Genomic DNA, 18,761 nt, shown 5'->3' with positions numbered 1-18,761 from the left:
GCCAACAGAAGATCTGGTGACCATGACCTCTGGGGTCCCCCTAGTCTCAGTCAGACTATTAAGTCTGGTTTTTTATGAGAATTTGAGGTGTGCATCCCACTGCTTTCCTGTTCCATCAGGGATTCTCTGTTGTGTTCCCCGTCAGGGCAGACATCAGTTGTAGCCGGGCACCATCTAGTACTTCTGGTCTCAGGCTAATGTAATCTCTGATTCATGTGGCCCTTTCTGTCTCTTGTTAGAGCTCTGTACTTTGATCACTAGGTCATTATTCAGATGTCATCCATTTCACAATCCCCCTTTTTTAAATCTATCTTCATTCCATTTTTTTTTTAATCCCCACAGAGCAGGAGGTACATGTATGATATAATATATGATAAAATTGATTTCAGTAAAACATAACAGTAGGACCCAAAATTCAGTTGTCCTCCCAAGTTCCACAACATCTTCTTAACCAAGGGCAAGCGGATTTCAAAGGTATCGAAGAGAAAGAACACAATATTATAAGTTCTGGAAATTGAGAAGGAGAACACAAATCAGACATGACTTTGAGGTTATGAGAGTTGATCGAACATGTATTACTATCACAGGTCTTACACATATAATCTGTTTGTGAATAGAGACCATTAGTTCTTGTAGGTTACTTTAGAGGGACAACACAGGAAACCATACTCCCTTTCAGGCTTCTCTGCCACTTGTGTTAACAGCACCCTTACGATTAGTTTCAAAATGCTCTTCATATGTCCCTTGAGCAACAGAAATTTGCTGAAGGGAGCATGGTTAGCCCTGGCATATCTTTGTCTGTCTATTCACTTCAGCCTATTGCTCATGGGGACCCCAGTAGTGCAATGGTTAAAAGCTATGGCTGCTAACCAAAAGGTCGGCAGTTTGAATCCACCAGCCTCTCTTTGGAAACTCTATAGGGCAGTTCTACTCTGTCCTACAGGGTTGCTATGAATTGAAATCAACTTGACAGCAAAGAGTTTTTTGTTTTTGTTTTTTTTTCTTATTGCTCATGAAGATCTTTCAACCCCCTTTTCTAGAAACCACTACCTGTTCTACTCTGGCAGGTCCTGATTCACAGACTATGTCCACCGCATGGACAATGGGATGCAGTTTTGTTTGTTGAGTCTGGATAGGACCTGAGGGGTTAATGGGATAAAAACGGGAATGTTTTATCCAAAACCTGCTACAGCTCTATCTGCTCTACAATCTGTGATGATCTGAGTGAAAAAATAAAGGACTATTTTAAATACCTGAACTGCTCACTTAAATATACTTCCCTGTTACTGAGTCCAACTACAAAATTGGGGAAAAAAAGAGCTTCTTATCAGATGATGTGGATTAGCTGGACCAATTAATTGTAAGAATCATGACCCTAAATTCTCAAATTATCAATTTCTTAATCCACACAATAAAAATATTAAGAATGTCATGAATACTACGTAGGTGTGTGGAAATAACATGATTTAATTGGAATGAAAGTGTCCTGCAAACTCTGTATAAAACCAAACCAAGCCGTTGCTGTTGCGTCAGTCTGACTCATAGTGACTCCACGTGTCGCAGAGTAGAACTGTGTTCCGTAGGGTTTTCTTGGCTGTAAACTTTATGGAAGCAGATTGCCAGGCCTTTCTCCCAAGGTGCCAACCCCTAAGTTAATAGTGCAGTACTTACCCCTTTATGCCACCCAAGGACCTTGCAAATTCCGTACGGAGCTATAAAAATGTAAAAGGCAGTATTGCCATTATTATTTAGTAGATTTGTATATCAATGGGTATATTTCCAGTTAGGTCAATTCACTTGGAGCAATCCCAGTATTCTTTCTTTACTTATTTTTAACTACCAAAACTGAGAAAGGACCCGAGGTTAAACTGTGAAGACAGTAAGATGATGCTAACCTTTCACTTCCATTTCCTCCTTTCAGGGGTTTCATAAATCTAAGTGATGGCTGCTGAGAACCACACTTTCTTTACTGACTTCATATTCTTAGGGTTTTTTGACAGAAAGGGTGTGCAACAGGGGCTCTTTGTACTCTTTCTCCTGGTTTATGGCATAACCGTGATTGCAAATCTAGGGATGATCCTACTGATCAAGATAGACTCCAGACTTCACACACCCATGTATTACTTCCTGAGCAATCTGTCTTTCTGTGATGTCTGCTACTCCTCCACTGTCTCTCCCAAGATGCTGGCTGATTTCTTATCTGAGCAAAAGAGGATTTCATATAACTTATGTGCCACTCAGATGTATTTTTTTGGGACCTTTGCTGATGTGGAATGTCTCATTTTGGCTGCCATGGCCTATGACCGTTACGTAGCCATTTGTAATCCACTTCTTTATACAATTGCCATGTCCAGGAGGGTCTATACCCAACTAGTGGCTGGTGTTTACATTGTGGGGTTGGTGGATTCAGCAATCCACACTTGCTTCACATTTCGACTGTCCTTCTGCAAGTCCAATGTTATCAATCACTTTTTCTGTGACATCCCACCTTTGCTAGCCCTCTCCTGCTCAGATACATCCATCAATGAGATAGTGATGTTCGCTTTTATTGGTTGTGTTGTAGGGTGCAGCATCGTAACCGTTCTTCTCTCCTATAGCTCCATCATAACTACCATCTTTAGAATGAACTCAACTGAGGGGAGACGCAAAGCCTTTTCCACATGTGCCTCCCACTTAACTGCTGTGGCTATATTCCATGGTACACTCCTGTTCATGTATTTCCGACCAAGTTCAAGTTACTCAATGGACACTGACAAAATAGCCTCTGTCTTCTACACAGTCGTGCTCCCTGCGTTAAACCCACTGATCTATAGCCTGAGGAATAAGGATGTGAAAGATGCCCTGAAAAAAACAATAAGCATTAAATTATGTTCTGGGTGAAACTGCGTTTTCAACCCAGAAGTATTTATGTAAAGATTCTCCGAGCTAAAGTTGACGGACTTTGACATAAGTGCCTGCAGTTTCACCAATACACTCTTGCAGGTTTTTTTTTTTTTTTGTTAGTGATTTTGCGCCTAAGCTGAGTATTAAAAAAACAAAACAAAACAAAAAAACCATGATTAAGTTGATTCCAACTCATAGCTACCCCACAGGGTTTCCAAGGCTGTAAGTCTCTGCAGAAACTGACTGCTACGTTTTTTCTTGTGGATCAGCTGGTGGTTTTGGAAGGCAGACCTCGGGGCCAGCAGTCGATGGCTTTAACCATTGCATCACCAGGACTCCAACTGCGCGTAAGGAGCTTTTACTATTGGTCTTATTCTTCTCTCCAGAGTAAGAAAGAGTAGTAATGGTTTAACTTTGCTATTATGCAGAAGGAGCTCCTCTATTCTGTGCCCATGAGTATGCCTGAGTGAGATATCATGGGTTATAGCAGCATAGCTTCTAACACCAATTCAACATACCCTCATTAGGAGTCAATTTTTAAAAAAAATGAGTCTAATAAATATAAGGAGCCCTGGTACACAATGGTTAAAGCAATCGACTGATAATTGAAAGGTCAGTCGTTCGAAACCACCAGTGGTTATGCAGGAGAAAGATGTGGCAGTTGGCTTCCATAGAGATTTATAGCCTTGGAAACTGTATGGAGTCGCCATCAGTCAGAATCAACTTGATGGCAGTGGATTTGGGTTAATAAATACAGTTGCTCAGCCAGAAGGAAGTTTTCATGAATCAAAAGTAGCCTTATTTGTAACCTTCCTATCTATTAGCATGGTCCCTGGAAATGCTGCATCATAACACGTAGATGTAGATAATCCATATGGGTAAATCTGCTGCAATAGATTTAAAGTTTCACAAAGGCAAGATCTTTCTGTCTTGTTCACCATTATTTTTGCATAGCTATTCTTTTTTTTTTATTCTCAATACTAGGCTCCAAAATGTCCATCAAAAATACTTACTGAATAAATACATCAGTGCTTCCCTGGCAAAACTGATACAAATTGTGTCCTTTTATATACAAGTAGAACATCTATCCTTTAATTTTGTTTTAGCACATTCACTTTACATGAAATATGTCTGCACCTCTTATCATCTGGCCTTGTCTAAAATAAGAAATCATGGACAGGGCTCATTTGACATAAAAACCATCTCAGGCCCTTCATTCCTCATTGCTGTTGCTGTTGCTATTGCTAGTTGTCTTCGAATTGATTCCGACTCATGGTGACCCCATGTATGCAGAATAGAACCGCTGCATGAATTTTCAAAGCCATGACATTTCAGAAGCCAATGGCCAGGCCTGTCTTCCAAGGCACTTCTGAGTTGGTTCAAACTGCCAACCTTTCAGTTAGTAGTTGAGAGCTTCACTGTTTGTGTCCCCAGGGGACCCCTCCATTCTTCCTTAACCTGCAGCAATAGTATCAGCAGATGTCCTCAGGATCAGTGGTTCATGGTTTATATTGCACCTTCCAGCCTGAGAATCAAACTGCAGGTTTTTTCTTGCTCTCACTCTGGGGATTAGATGTGGTGATGTGGTACTATTGACAACTGTATGTGAACTTCAAGAATGGAAGTTAAGTGTGAAGGGCCTGGACCTTCTCTAAAGGCCACTGCAAAAGGTACTCTGTCTCCCCTGATGTGTCCATGGCATTATACATGGCATTAAAATATAAACAGCGGAAATACCCAGTTATACATTTTAAGTTGCAAAGGAAGAGTTATTAATGTGAAAATATGTGCAGTGGGGAAAATACAAATAAATAAATAAAGGTTAAGACAGTATTTATATTAGTATTCCATTTATAATAATTAAATTGTCTTTATGCATATCTGTGAAATAAACTGAAACCCTATTTTGAGCAAAAATTTGATACCCACCCACTGCTGTCGAGATTTTAATAGTAGTTTTAAAAGCAGTGTGGAGACTTAGTCTGACCTCTTCTCACTTCATAAGAGGGAAGGAGAATCGAGATCAACAGCCCAAGGCTGATTCCTATGAGATGGAGGTCTGACATGTCTCCTCTCTTGTCATCTTTACCAAATCTGACACCCACAATCCCTCCCACAGCACTGTCTGCTTCTCTGCTGGGTTCAATAATTCACTGCAAGGCCACACAGAACTCATAGACAATACTCACAATTATGGGGTTCATTAGGGGAGTACAGGTGACAATTCAATCTCAGGAACACTCAAGGGTACAGTTCTTCCGTCAGAACAGCCTCATCCCAGCTGTGCTCACAGGCGTGCCTCCCCCTTGCCCTAGGGCTCTGCACAAAGGCACTGAGCTTTTCCTCTTGGTGGGCCAGGAAGCCCACCTCACCTTTTCCAGCCGCCAGGTCTCTGCTGGGTGTCACCTGCCACTGCTTCTCAGCACCTTCAGGGTTACAGATCACTGTCTCTCTGAGCCTCCTTCTCCCAAGAGCTTCTCAGCCCAGGGATACTGGGTCCAAAGGACATGCTGGCTTCTAGCTGTTCTTCCTTGATGGTGGCGGTATTCTTTCTTTCCGGCATCTGGGGAGGCTTATTTCAAGCAGACCTGGATAACTAAACTGACCAATCCCTTTGGTGGGCCACAATTAGCATATCTGCATGGTCCTTCCCAATCACTTAGGTGAAAGTTACAAGACTATGGCTAGAAAGGCCACACAGAAGTGATCCATCACATTGCAGTGGTCATCTCTAAGTGATTGGAAGATATCGTGTAAAATAATTTTTTTCTTTTATATATCAGTGTACTTGAAAAAATCCATAAAACATATGTATTGCATTAAGAATGAGAAAAAAAAAAACAAACTTGTTTTATAATAGCAGTTTATGTATGGACATTATTTATGAGTATGCACACGTGTGTGTGTGTGTGTGTGTGTATGTAACCATGTGTAGATATGTGAGTCTGTATAATTGACATATTTACAAATTCATTAAAACCAATTTATTCCAAATAAAATATTTCTTGTAATTTGTTAATCATTTACTTCATAGAATTTCTTAATTATACAATTATGAATTGTTTTGGAATAATCCTGTCATCTTTTCCAGTGACTTAATTGAGTTAATTGCATATGCTGTTCTCATTGTAAGCAATTAACAATTAATCCAGTTATGAAAAACATGACACAATTTCAGGTGCCCAGGTGTACACATTTTATTTTAGGTTTTTGTTAAGAAGGAAACATGAAGACGTTCTCTCCTGGATCTGAGACTACAGAGCAGTAATTTACAAGAGGTCTTTCATTTAGATCTTGCCTAATTTTATACATTCCTTTAGTGTATAAAATGAGCTGAGTGTTTTTTACTTTAAAAATTATAGAGATGAAATAATTCATTGAAAATGATATTCCACATGCTATTTGTTTCGCGTTGCTTATTAGACAGGTTTTGAAAACAAATAAAATTATTTGATAATCTCTTAAATATGTGTTTTCCTCTATAATCTCAAATACTTTAATTGGTGCTCATAGAATAATTTATATTATTTATCAGGACACCACAATTACTGTCCAATCCTTTCCAAACTCAATGTTTTCTATTAGAATAATGTATTAGTTAACAATATCCTCATCTATGAAATTAGGCCTACTCATGTTATCAAAAATTGGTTTTCACCACCATCTTTCAGCAGTATGTATAAGGAAAAATATATCCTTTATTATTATTATTATTTGTCCTTTTCATTGAAGGCACTGATTTACATATGGGTAGAAAACCAGAATTTTTAAAATTTTGTTCGATTATTTTTGTTTTAAGAAAATTATCAAGATGAGAGTTTAAGATAAGAACTTGAACTTTGAAGTAAGACAGACCTAGAAGTTCATAAACTACTATTTACTTGTTAGCTGTATGACCTTTCTCAGGTTACTTAACCCTGCTAGGCCTCAGTTTCTTCACCTGCTTAAAAAAAAAAAAAGCAGGGATTAAAAACAATATATATCACTGGGTATATCACTGTCATAAGTGTGCCTGACATTATTAAAAGGTTTGAAAATTCAGAAACAAATATTTATTTTTAAAGAGAGTTCACACAACTACCTAAGTTTGATCAAGAAAATTCCTAAGGTGATAAAAAAAAAAGCCCTTAATAACTAGCTCCCCAGCCAGGGGCTGAAACTTGATATGACTGAACACTGGGGGCGGGGGATGCTATTCATTGCATTATCTCAAACAGTGAGTCTCCAAGCCCCATCTTTCTACCCTCTTTAGAACCTGCTCACCCTGTCTGGGAGACCCCAGTTGTAGATCCTAACCTCAAAATTCACATGTGTGTAGCTTTCTCCCCAGCCACCTTAAGGCATGTTCTTCAAACCTGCCTTACTCCTTGTTATTGCTTAGTAGAGGTTTGTTCATGGCTACCAATTTTGGTCACAACATTCCCATGTTCCATCGCCAACTACCTGCAACCATACTACTGATCTAAGGCCCACACTTCTTATACCCAAGAAGCGAGTTTGGATATTTAATGTCAGAGTACTTGATTTTACATTATCCTTTATGACCCTATCTCCAGGGCCATGGCCAAATGGGCACACATAGCTGCACTTGGATCGCTAGCTACTAATTATGATTCTCCCACGCCTTTCAGACAGCATTCCCTGCTCAGTATTTAGAAAGAAGCACTTGATTCTCAACAGCCTTGAATCACAATGCACAAAACTCTTCACTGTTGAAAACATACAGTGTCCAGGGCCCTGTCCCACCAGTAATCTACATGGACAAACCCCTTCTTGTGAAAATAAATCCCACCTCAGTGAATCAAACTGTGGTCTAGATTTAGAACCCAACACACATTGCCATTGTCAGAAGGCATTGTTCTCTTGGTCATCCTCTTTCCTATGCCTCAATCTTACCTTTGGCTATAGCACTTTTTTTAGATTTTACAGCCTTCTCCATGGGTCATGCCCCAGTTGCAGACCAGGTTATCGTTCTGCCATTAGTGGGCTCCAAGTCTTACCTCTGTCTGCCAGAGCCCAACTTCTCTCAGATTGTTCAGCTTGGTGCTTACCAATATAGATTCCAGACTGAATATGTTGTTGATGAAATAGTCTATGAATTAGATTTTAATCTAGCCAACTTTGTTTTTTTAAGCCACCATACTGAAAAACAGTCTTTAATAGTTATTTGTGTATATACTGCCACTCTAGAGAAGAAAAAACAAAAATACTGGAAAGAAAATACGGCACTGGGTTTTTTTTGGGGGGTGGGGAGTTAGAGGCATATATTCAATACGAAAAACAATCAACAGTAAAATTAATTAGGGCTTTTTCATAAAAATTCATTCAATAATTACACTGGGGAAGATACCATGGTAGAGGCAAGGGATCAAATAATGAGTAAGGAATTAATGAATAAGTCTAATAGAGTTATAGAACACAGTCACAAGTAGCTTCACGGTAAGATAGGAATTGATGAGAGTGTTAAAAGAAGCACACTCAAGATTCGAGTGGCATTCAGATAGTAAGTTATCATCTGTAATTGAAGGGTGATTCAGAAAAAAATCATGTAAGGTTTAAATTAGAGCAGGACCTTTTTAGAGTGAGTAGGATTTGAACAGCTAAGCTACCATGTGCACTTATTTACATGGGGATAAAAATAAATTGAAAAAGAGTCTCAATGATTTGTATTCATTTATGTTCACAAAAGAGGTAGTTACAGTATGTCATTGACTTATCCCATATGGGGAACAATCATGGTGTGAGATTAGGATGGAAAGAAAGCTTGGAATATAGGAAATAAAATGAAGGGCAAATCTTATCCAGAAATAAATATTACAAAAGTCAACTTTAAAATGGTAGAGATAGACATAATATATATAAATCATGTGAGAGGGCCAGTTCTGATGTTAAGTCCTGGCCACATTCTATGGCCGAGTATTTATTACCTGCAACTTGGGAGAACATCCATATTAAACTTTCATCTCCAGCATTCCAACCATAGGCCAAGAAACATATATTGCTGAAAGGTTTCAAGTCTTATTTCATCCTTTCCTAAGAAAGCAATTTTCAACTGATAAGTTTTCTAAAGGCATTTTTGACATCTTTGTTCCTTAGACTGTAAATCAGGGGATTCAACATAGGTACAATCAATGTATAGAACACAGAGGTCACTTTGTCGATATCCAGTGAATGACCTGTACCAGGGCGCAAATAAATGAAGATCAAGGTACCATGGTAGACAGTGACAACGATCAGGTGGGAAGCACAAGTGAGGAAACCTTTCTTTCTTCCCTCAGCAGAACTTATCTTGAGGAGAGCTGCTATGATGAAGACATATGAGAGAAGAACTGTTAGAAGACAGACAGCTTCAAACAAACTAGCAAAGACCACCAGAACTATGTCATGAATGTCGGTGTCTGTGCAGGACAGTGAAAATAGAGGAGAGACATCACAAAAGAAATGGTTAATGTCTTTGGAGCAGAAAGTGAGATGGAAGATGTTAGTGGTGTGGATAATGGAGCTCACGGTGCCTCCCAAAAATGTTCCCATTGCAAGCTGGCAACAAATTCTCTTGGACATAATAACAGTATAAAGCAGTGGCTTGCAGATTGCTATGTACCGGTCATAAGCCATGGCAGCCAAGAGGAAAGATTCTCTATCAACCAAAGAAATGAAAAAATAGAGCCGTGCAGCACACCCATTGTAAGAAATTGTCTTCTTATCAGAAACCAAGTCCACCAGTAATTTGGGAGCAATGACAGAAAAGTAGCATGCATCTATGAGGGACAATATGCAGAGGAAAAAGTACATAGGTGTGTGCAGGTGGGAGCTGCTTGTGATTAAAAAAATCATCCCAAGGTTCCCCATGAGCATCACTGCGTAGATGGAAAAGAACACAGCAAAAAGAAGCCTCTGAAGTTCTGGGTGGTCACTAAATCCCAGGAGGAAGAACTCAGTCTTCACTGTGCCGTTCACTTTCTCCATCTCTTTGCAGTGCTTTGTGGATTCAGGAGCAGTGACAGATACAGTGACGACAATGTGAATAACAACCCAGACATTGACTTAAAAAAAATGAAAGTGCCAGAATAAATAGAACAGCCATTCTAAAATCTACTGGGTCATCCTTATGGCACCTAGTCACACCTACAGTTAATCCAACAGAATGCATAGGTTTTCAAATATTGTAGCAGCAGAAGCTTATATAAAAAAACCCAGAAGCTTATATATGTATATATATACACACATATTTTAGCTAAACTGCCAACTGAGCCACTTCGTATTACTTAAAGCTATTTGTTCCCACATTAAACGGCACTACCCTCAAGCTAGTTGCTGACTCTAAACTTGGTATTCAGCCTTAATTTCTCTAACTCTGTCTTCCACCACTTTCTGTGCATCTAAAATTTCAAAACTAAACATCTCACCTCTGTCCAGTCCACTCAGTCAGGACTACCATATTAATCACTGCTTCTTTCATCTTTGCCTTTATCTGTTGCACAAGCCAGTTCATCAGCTGCTCCACCTCCAATCTTGTCTGATGCAATCTGTTCACCCCTCATTCACTGTCCTCCAGTCATGCAAACTCCCTGTAATGCACTACAATCTTACCTCCCTCAGCTGGGCCACTGCTTGTCTCTACAGTGTGTTGGTGGATCTAGTAGAAATTTGCCGCCTATGGAATAATGTAGTCTCATATGCCTAGAGCTTGGTTACCAAAAGCGAACCTAAACCCTTTACTATCAAGCTAATTCTAACTCATTGCAACCAGGCCTATATTTTTGTGCAAAGGAAAAAGTACACTATTATTTAGTTTGTCTCAGCCCTTTGCCGGAGAACAGCTCAGCAAACATAGAACAATAGGATTTGAGTTGACAATCACTCTCCTAGGCTGGTGTTTTGGTGAAGTTCTGTATGAGCTCTGTGCTTCAGGGCCTTTGCACATACAATTTCTTCTACCCAGAACATTATTCTTCCAACATCCTTTATTCTCCGAGCTCAGCTTAAATCCTGACTTTCAGCAAGGTCTCTACTGACCAACTCTAAGTAGTTCCTCCATTATTCTCCATCTCTCCATCCTAGTTATTCCCTTCATAGCACTTATCACAATTCGTAATTTTTTTATTATTCATCTATTTATTATACGTGTCCCTCCCTAGACTGTATGATTTCTGACAACATGAATGATGTCTTTAATTTTTTTTTTAGTATCCATCATTGTAGAATCAATGCCTTATATAATCCTGACCCATAGTAGATTCTCAATCAACAAAGATTAATAAATAAAGTTTAATCCTGAATACATAAACAGTGACAGATTGAATATACAAATAGGCAATGTCCAGACCATATATCACAATAGAACTCTGACCCACAACCTCTTCATCAAATAACCCAGGAAGCCAAATCAGAACGTTCTCAGTAATTGATCCAGAATTATGACCAAATTATGATTTTGTCGTTGTCTTGCTTGCTTTCCTGAATTTTGTCTGACTTCTGTTAAAAATCTAAATGTGCAGAGAAACATCAGAAATGTATATAACAGACTATATTTATTGTGAGTAAATACAGTTCTAATTGGGGCTTCAACCAGAAAGTATCGGAAAGGTGGTCCGAAGAGGGGACAGTGAAAGGGTTACATAGATCATTGAGTGGCCTTTAGATATAGCACCACAGCATTTGTTCTTCAAGGCTTCAAGGATCAGGTGCATGAATCCTCAAGGTGGCCAGCTGTCAAGGATCCTAAGTACCTGGGTCTGGCAAGACAGTCCCCTGAAGGTCACTGTCTTGTTAATTTCTCAGGAGATAGCATCAAAGCACTTACAAGGTTTCAGGGTCAGTCAGTTGTAGAAACAAAGTCACTAAGGACATGCATACATCTCCCAGTCAGACCATTGAGTTCCTGCTTTTCCAAACTGGGTACACATAGATCATTCTCTAGGGGACCCAATGCCTAAGGCAAAATGATCTCTGCTAATCTGTTTATGAGGCTGTTTGACCTGAAGTTGGCTCCAGGAAAACCAGCTCCTTAAAGCCTTAAGTTTCAAAAGAACAGTTAAGGGTGAATGACATGGGTGGGTCACTGGAACTCCATGAACACAGAAATGTAGATTGCAAGAGAATTAAAACAGTTTCTCACTTCTAATTAATGACAAAAGAGAAAAAGCCAAATAGACTCCCAAGACAATCAATTGCATAAAATGCCCCATTTCTAATAAGTCCAATTCCAGCTTTCCTACTTCAACAATCTCCAATCAGGGCATACTTTAAGCCTTCCCTTTTTCTCATGTAAACTTTCCCACTCCTCTGCCTGCCTTTGAGTTCCTGTCAAATACAAGTGATGGCAATGAACCACCTTGATATAGCAAACTGAATAAACAGGCTTTATTTGTCCCCAGTTGGATTGCTTTCATTTATTTCTACAACAGATAAAAACATTACTGTTCCAGGTAAAGATTTTTGGATAGAAGAGCAGAATTTCTGTATTTCTCACTTTCAGATGTAGTTTGACTCTGAGGAAAAAGGGATCCATTAGAACAGCTTGAAATCCACTGATAATATAGAAAGACCAAAGACTGAATTAGTAAGGTAAGTGCTGAATTCTTCCCCTGTCACGCAGTAGCTGGGAATACTTGGGCAGTACAATTAATCTCTTAGTTTTAGTTTCTTCATCTATAATATGACAATGAGAGTACCTTTCTCATCAAGTTACAATGGTAAGTGTTAAACAAATTTCCATTAATGATCTCAATATTCTCACCATCTTGTTCCTTTACTGTTCAAAGTGGCAACATAGAAAGAAACTCTGGGTAGATCCAGACATCTATTTTATTTTATCCATATCCAATCTATGGAATGCAACTTGAGAAATGTTTATAATAACAAATTTATTATTTTTCAACTCAGGCATCTGCTTTAATTATATGCAAGATGATTTCTATTCTTTCTACAGGGAATAACTGTAATAGATATTCAAATGGGCTCATCTATCCATTCATCTGGGCTATTTCCACTGTTATTGCCCTTGCCTTAATTTACAACTCTGCAACTTGTAGACAATCACTAGCAATGCAAATGATACTGGTTCATGGAAAAGTATATTTTGTCCAGTGAACAGGGATTTGATTTCCCTCCCCCCGTGGAAAAACACAGTTTTATATCTATTTGTAAATGTACTTGTGTATTCCGATGCATAAAAGTATGCCTCCTTAAATTTCCCTTTGTAGCATTTGTTATTCCATGCCATTTCCCCAATTTCTTAAAGGTTTTACTAAAGTTAAATATTTTTACTAAAACGTTGTATACATTTAGGGTAAATAAGCAGAGTGTAGCTATCAGAAGAGTTATTCTTTCACTAGACAGGACAAAGTATACATACAACAATGATCACGAAATCTGCAATTTTGGTCGTTTCTTTTTCTACCTTGGTACAGTTTCTGACAAGCTAAGGTAGATTAATTCTGAGCAAGTGTCACATACTTCGCCTTAACATATTTTGATCTCATTATTTCCAAAGTAATTTCACATTTAATTCTCATAACTCTTTAAAATATGTTAACAAGTGAATATAAGACATGATCTTGTAGAACCCCATTCAGCCATAAAATTGTTTGATTCTGTTAAGAATACTTACCAGATTAATGACTTTCTATTACCCACCTTCTTACTACACTGTTGTCAATCTCAGTTCATTTTCTAGTGGGAAAATCAAGTATGACACTTAGAGACAAAAACATTCAGTTCGTTGCAACATTTATCTGAACCCATTAGGGGTGTACCTTCTGTGTTGCTGGAACCAGTTCTTGCCTCCCATAGGAAGGATTTGGTTCCTATGAGAATGCACAGCCTTTTTATGCTTGCTTTGTGACTTTTGAGGTCATCTTCCTGATCGGACATAAGTTCTCAGGGAGGTACACTCTCATATCTAAATCCCAAATGGAAAAGACATATGAGCAATTAAACAGTTCTGATCAAAAGTTTTAATCAAAAGTTGGTTAAACACAAAATAAAATGAAGTGATATGTTTTTGTGTATCTTGAAAATGTCCAAAGAAACATGTCTTGGCTTCAGAGTGGTAGATTATTAAAATCAGCCTGAAACCAGAAGAACTAGATGATGCCAGGCTACCACCAATGACCACCCTGACAACGAACACAACAGACAATCCCTGACAGAGCAGGAGAAAAGTGGAGTGCAGAACTTAAATTCTACTAAAAAGACCAGACTTAATTGTCTGACTGAGATTGGAGGAACCCTGGAAGACAGGGTGCCCATGGGCTCTGTTAGGCCAAAACTAAAACCATCCCTGAAGCCAGTTTTTCAGACAAAGATTAGACTGGACTATAAGACATAAAATGATACTCCAGAAGAGTGTGCTTCTTAGCAAGTACATACATGAGACTAAATAGGCACCTCCTATCTGGAGACGAGATGAGAAAGGGACAGGAGCTGGTTGAACGGACACGGGAAATCCAGGGTGGGATGAGGAGTGTGCTGTCACATTATAGGAAGAGCAACTAGGATCACATAACAATGTATGCATGAATTTTTGTATGAGAAACTGACTTAAACTGTAAACTTTCAATTAAAGCACAAAAAAATAATTAAAATGAGGTCTAGAGAGAATGTGCTGTCTAATGAAGAAAAGTATGGCAGGAAAGATATATTTGATTTAGACAAAACAGCCTTGAATTTCACTTCAAGCTTTGTAAACACAGGGAAGTTCAATGTGAAAGGTTCCTATGAGAAGGCTGGAGCTGAAGTATATTGATCCACTAGTTCAGTGGTTCCAAGAATGGGTGATTTTTCTCCTCATGGAACATTTGACAATGCCTGCAGATAGCTTTGCTTGTCAGAATTCTCAGAGGTGGGTCAGGGAGGAGAGGAAGGGTGCTGTTTTCATCTAATAAGTAGAGGCCAGAAAGGCTGTCACATCCTACAGTTCCCAGGGCTGAACTCCATGACAATGAATTGTTTGACCCAAAATGGCAAGATCACCAAGGTTGATAAACTGCTCCAGTTGGAGGTTGAAGGTGAACAATTTCCCTTACCTTTATCTTAAAATGCAAAATCGCTCAGATAATATAAGAAATCTCACCTCATTTAAAACATTTGAATTTCAAGGCAGTACTGTATTTTCATTTTAAATACAGCATAACTCCATATTTTTCACCTAACATGTGTTCATTTATTTAATTGAAATAATAAGTAACTGTGCCAGGGATACTGGAATATTTTCTAAATAGTTAACACATGATCTTTGCTCCAAATATAACTTTTTAGGATATGTTAGTAAGAGTGCTTTCTATGTGTGCCATGTCCTTGCAGTTTTATGATTTAGCATGTAAATAAACACACCTGGAGAAAGATGTTGTGAAGACAGAAGAGAGGTTTGAAGATGATGGCATTGAAGGTTGGAGTGATAGGGCCACAAGCCAAGCAAAACTGGAAGTCACCAAAAGCTGTGAGACAAGGAATAAATTCTTCCCATGAGCCCCTAGAGAGAGTTTGGCCCTGACAAAACCTTGATTTCAGCCCAATGATACTGATTTCAGATTTTTGATCTCCAGAACTAACATGAGAATAAATTTCTGTCCTTTCAAGTCATCAACATTGTGATAATCTGTTCAGGAGCCTCAGGAAATTAATACTATAGGTAAGATTTACAAATGTAAAAATGGTTAAAATAATTTCAAAAACAACATTAACAAAGACACCGAAACTTGAAAAAGATAAGGGGTCAAATACATGATCTACTTGTTTAATCAAGAATTAAAGTGAAATACAGAGCATAAAGTATGGTGCAGCACAGAGCAAAAACCACAATAATAATGAATGCAACTAATTTACTAATCAAATATTTTTATTATACCATATATAACACTAAGAATTTGAGATTCATTGTTCATTTAATTTCCGTGATAAAATTATGAGAAGTACCAACCATTTGTCCTCAACTTGACTCCGAATTTCAGCGACCCCATGTATGTCAGAGTAGAACTTTGTTTCATACAGTTTTTGATAGCTGACCTTTTCAGAAGCATGCCATTGGGCCTTTCTTCTGAGGCACACCTGGGTGGACTTCAGCTTCCAAACTCTTGGTATATAGCCAAGTTCCTTAACTGTTTGCACCACCCAGGAACTCATGAGACAAGTAGAATAATATTACATTCATTTTACAGATAAGAATTTTTTTAAAAGGTGCAAAACTGCCAACATTGCAATAGAAAAAAGTAGAAAAAGAGAAAATGACTAAAAATTAATTCCTACAAATATCCAAAAACATATGGGAAGCTCAGTCCAAGTTAAAAAACATATATATGCATATTTATTTATGTATGTATTATATGCTCAGAGCCCTGGTGCCACAGTGGTTAAGAGCTCAGCTGCTAACCGAAAGGTTAGCAGTTGGAATCCACCAGCCTCCCCTTGGGAACCCTATGGGGCAGTTGTGCTCTGTCCTATAGGGTCGCTATGAGTCAGAATCGACTTGATGGCATCAGGTTTATATATAATACATATTTACATATATATAAATATGAGACAAATGTATAGTTATTCCTCTGAAGAAAAGGAATTATTTAATTCAATAAGAATGGTTATATGCATTAAGGGCATTGTAAAGACATGTCTCATTATATGTACTTTGTTGGAAATACATTTGTGTAACCACAAATCAAAAAAATGAGGCTTAACAGTACCATCCCACAAACCCTATCAAAACACTCGGAGACTGGAGGATACAGCAAAGATGCCAGATACATATGAAAAATGCTCTTATCTGGGAAATTTAAGAGTAGTCTAAAAGGTGAGTAGACAACAAAGACTCATGCATAGCACCCTAGTTCACTAATGTCCTTCCCCGGTTTCCATTCATCCATTTCTACCAAAACTCAAACCCATCTTTAAAGGTTCCTTTTGAAACTTTAAGTCCAGCTAAGAAAATGGCCCCTTGGAAAGTAAGTTAAATCCCATCACTTTCCTGAGAGCTTCTTTCACATCCTTGTTCCTCAGGCTGTAGATCAGGGGGTTCAGCATGGGAATCACTGCAGTGTAGAACACCGCAGCTATCTTGTCTGTATCCAGAATGTTGCCTGAGCTGGGACTGCAATAAACGAAAAGAATTGTTACGTGAAAGACAACGATGGCTGTGAAGTGGGAAGCACAGGTGGAAAACGCTCTGCGCCTTCCCTCTGCAGAGCGCATCCTCAGGATGGTGATGAGAATAATCAAGTAGGAGGTGAGGATGACCACAATGGTGATGATCTCATTGGCAGTGGTCACAATGTACAAAAGCAATTCATTCATAGAGACATCAGAACAGGCAAGAGATAAGAGAGGGAGTAGATCACAGAAGTAGTGATTAATCATATTTGATCGATAGGACGGGATCTCAAGAGCTAAACACAAGTGCATCAGAGAACACACTGTTCCACACAGGTAGCAGCCAGACATCAGCTCCACACGGAGCTTCTGGGACATGATGACCATGTACAGCAGTGGGCTGCAGATGGCCACGAAGCGGTCGTAGGCCATCACAGCCAGCAAGTTAACCTCAGTGAGTCCATAAGCACAAAACAAATAGAATTGCACCATGCATTCCAGGAAAGAAATGGCTTTGTCCTTGTTTATGATATTGGCCAGCGTCTTAGGCACAATGATGATAGAGTAACAGAAATCCACAAAGGATAAGTGGCTGAGGAAAAAGTACATGGGGGTGTGAAGCTGACTGCTGACCTGAATCAGTGCAATCATGCCCAAGTTGCCCACAACTGTGATGCCATAGATTAGAAGGAAAAACAGGAAGAGGAAGACTCTCAGCTCCGGGATGTCTGATAGTCCCTGAAGGATGAACTCTGTCACCACGGTGCAGTTTTCCTCCACCATTTTCTGCTATGTTTCAGGTTTGGGAAAACAAATTAAATCTTTTGTCTTTCTCCTAGAAGAGAATAAGAGTTTCATATCAGCTTCACAGAAACAGAATATTGATATGAAAAATAGTTTTTATGAGAAAACTATATATAAGAAAGATGCAATTGTCAAACCATTCAAAACGTGAATAACTTCTGTTGATCCCACCAATTAAAAGTAGTCATCAACCGAAGCCTTGAATGTTTCTCAGAATTTATCTGCATACAGATTGAGGTGACCTATTGACTTAGTGGCTTGATGGAATTTTGAAATAGATTCAATGTTATGCTTTACAGCTCCATAGAAATTAGCTCCTGTTCCCTGAAAACCTTAACAAGCTATATCCAGTTAGGACAACAGCTGTTGTGATCCTGTATAACACATTTTTTTTTTTTGTCTTTCAGTTTATCAGTAACATATTTGCAGTACAAGAGCTACATACTGTGTATATCCAATGCTATGGAATGTGACAAACTTCCTTGAGATCAGTGGCTTATAAAGACCTTTTTACATACGATATTATGCAGAATGAAAGAAGATAATTAGACTGTGGAATTTTTACTTTATCTAATTAACCAAGTGATTTTGTTAATTACAAGGGTAGTAGTCAATGCTAGCAATACTAACTGTCGTATAAACTTTTCCAGGAAGCATTTAAAAAGCAAATATCCCAAACATTAACATTAATCCAAAACAAAAAAAAAAGTTAAGTGATCTTTCTCATGGAAGAGAAATTTTATTCTTAGCCATGTATTGTAAGAAATGTTTAATTTTACTCTCTGCCCTCCCTCCTAGAGTCAGACAGGTGTGCTATGACAATTCAGCGAGCAAAGACAGGATTATCAACAAAATTTTGAAAAATCATGTTCAAAGCTACATTTCAGTGATGTTTATATTAAAAATAAGAAAATATTATGTATAAAAAACAGATAAATTGTTAAAAGTGCTATACAGCATGAGTATAATGGAAAATCACGATAGTGTTTGAA

At 38.4% G+C, this 18,761-nt stretch overlaps 3 protein-coding genes across 3 annotated transcripts; 1 reads left to right on the top strand and 2 right to left on the bottom strand.

Annotated features, from left to right (window-relative positions):
* The first annotated feature begins 1,941 nt into the window (after nt 1-1,941).
* Nucleotides 1,942-2,880, top strand: LOC126063719 (olfactory receptor 1019-like). Its single transcript, XM_049862117.1, has one exon. The coding sequence runs from the start codon at nt 1,942-1,944 to the stop codon at nt 2,878-2,880; it is 939 nt and encodes a 312-aa protein (XP_049718074.1).
* A 6,051-nt stretch (nt 2,881-8,931) lies between these two features.
* Nucleotides 8,932-9,849, bottom strand: LOC126063718 (olfactory receptor 5I1-like). The gene has a single exon (XM_049862116.1). The coding sequence runs from the start codon at nt 9,847-9,849 to the stop codon at nt 8,932-8,934; it is 918 nt and encodes a 305-aa protein (XP_049718073.1).
* Nucleotides 9,850-14,225: 4,376 nt separating this feature from the next.
* LOC126064086 (olfactory receptor 5L1-like) lies at nt 14,226-17,748 on the bottom strand (the record flags this gene model as incomplete). Its single annotated transcript, XM_049862715.1, has 2 exons — nt 16,830-17,748; nt 14,226-14,245 (listed from the first exon to the last, which is right to left on the bottom strand). Coding segments are annotated over exons 1-2 (939 nt in total), but the record flags the coding sequence as incomplete, so codon positions are not given.
* Between the last annotated feature and the right edge of the window lie 1,013 nt (nt 17,749-18,761).

The sequence above is a fragment of the Elephas maximus genome, chromosome 20 (assembly GCF_024166365.1).
Source record: "Elephas maximus indicus isolate mEleMax1 chromosome 20, mEleMax1 primary haplotype, whole genome shotgun sequence".
NCBI classification, from domain to species: domain Eukaryota; kingdom Metazoa; phylum Chordata; class Mammalia; order Proboscidea; family Elephantidae; genus Elephas; species Elephas maximus.
The sequence above is the reverse complement of the archived record's forward strand: the minus strand, read 5'-3'. Positions and strand labels throughout refer to the sequence as shown.

Bases quoted from the DNA above. Each gene is read 5' to 3' on its own strand.
- LOC126063719 (XM_049862117.1), top strand. From the start codon at position 1,942: ATGGCTGCTGAGAACCACACTTTCTTTACTGACTTCATATTCTTAGGG.
- LOC126063718 (XM_049862116.1), bottom strand. From the start codon at position 9,849: ATGGAGAAAGTGAACGGCACAGTGAAGACTGAGTTCTTCCTCCTGGGA.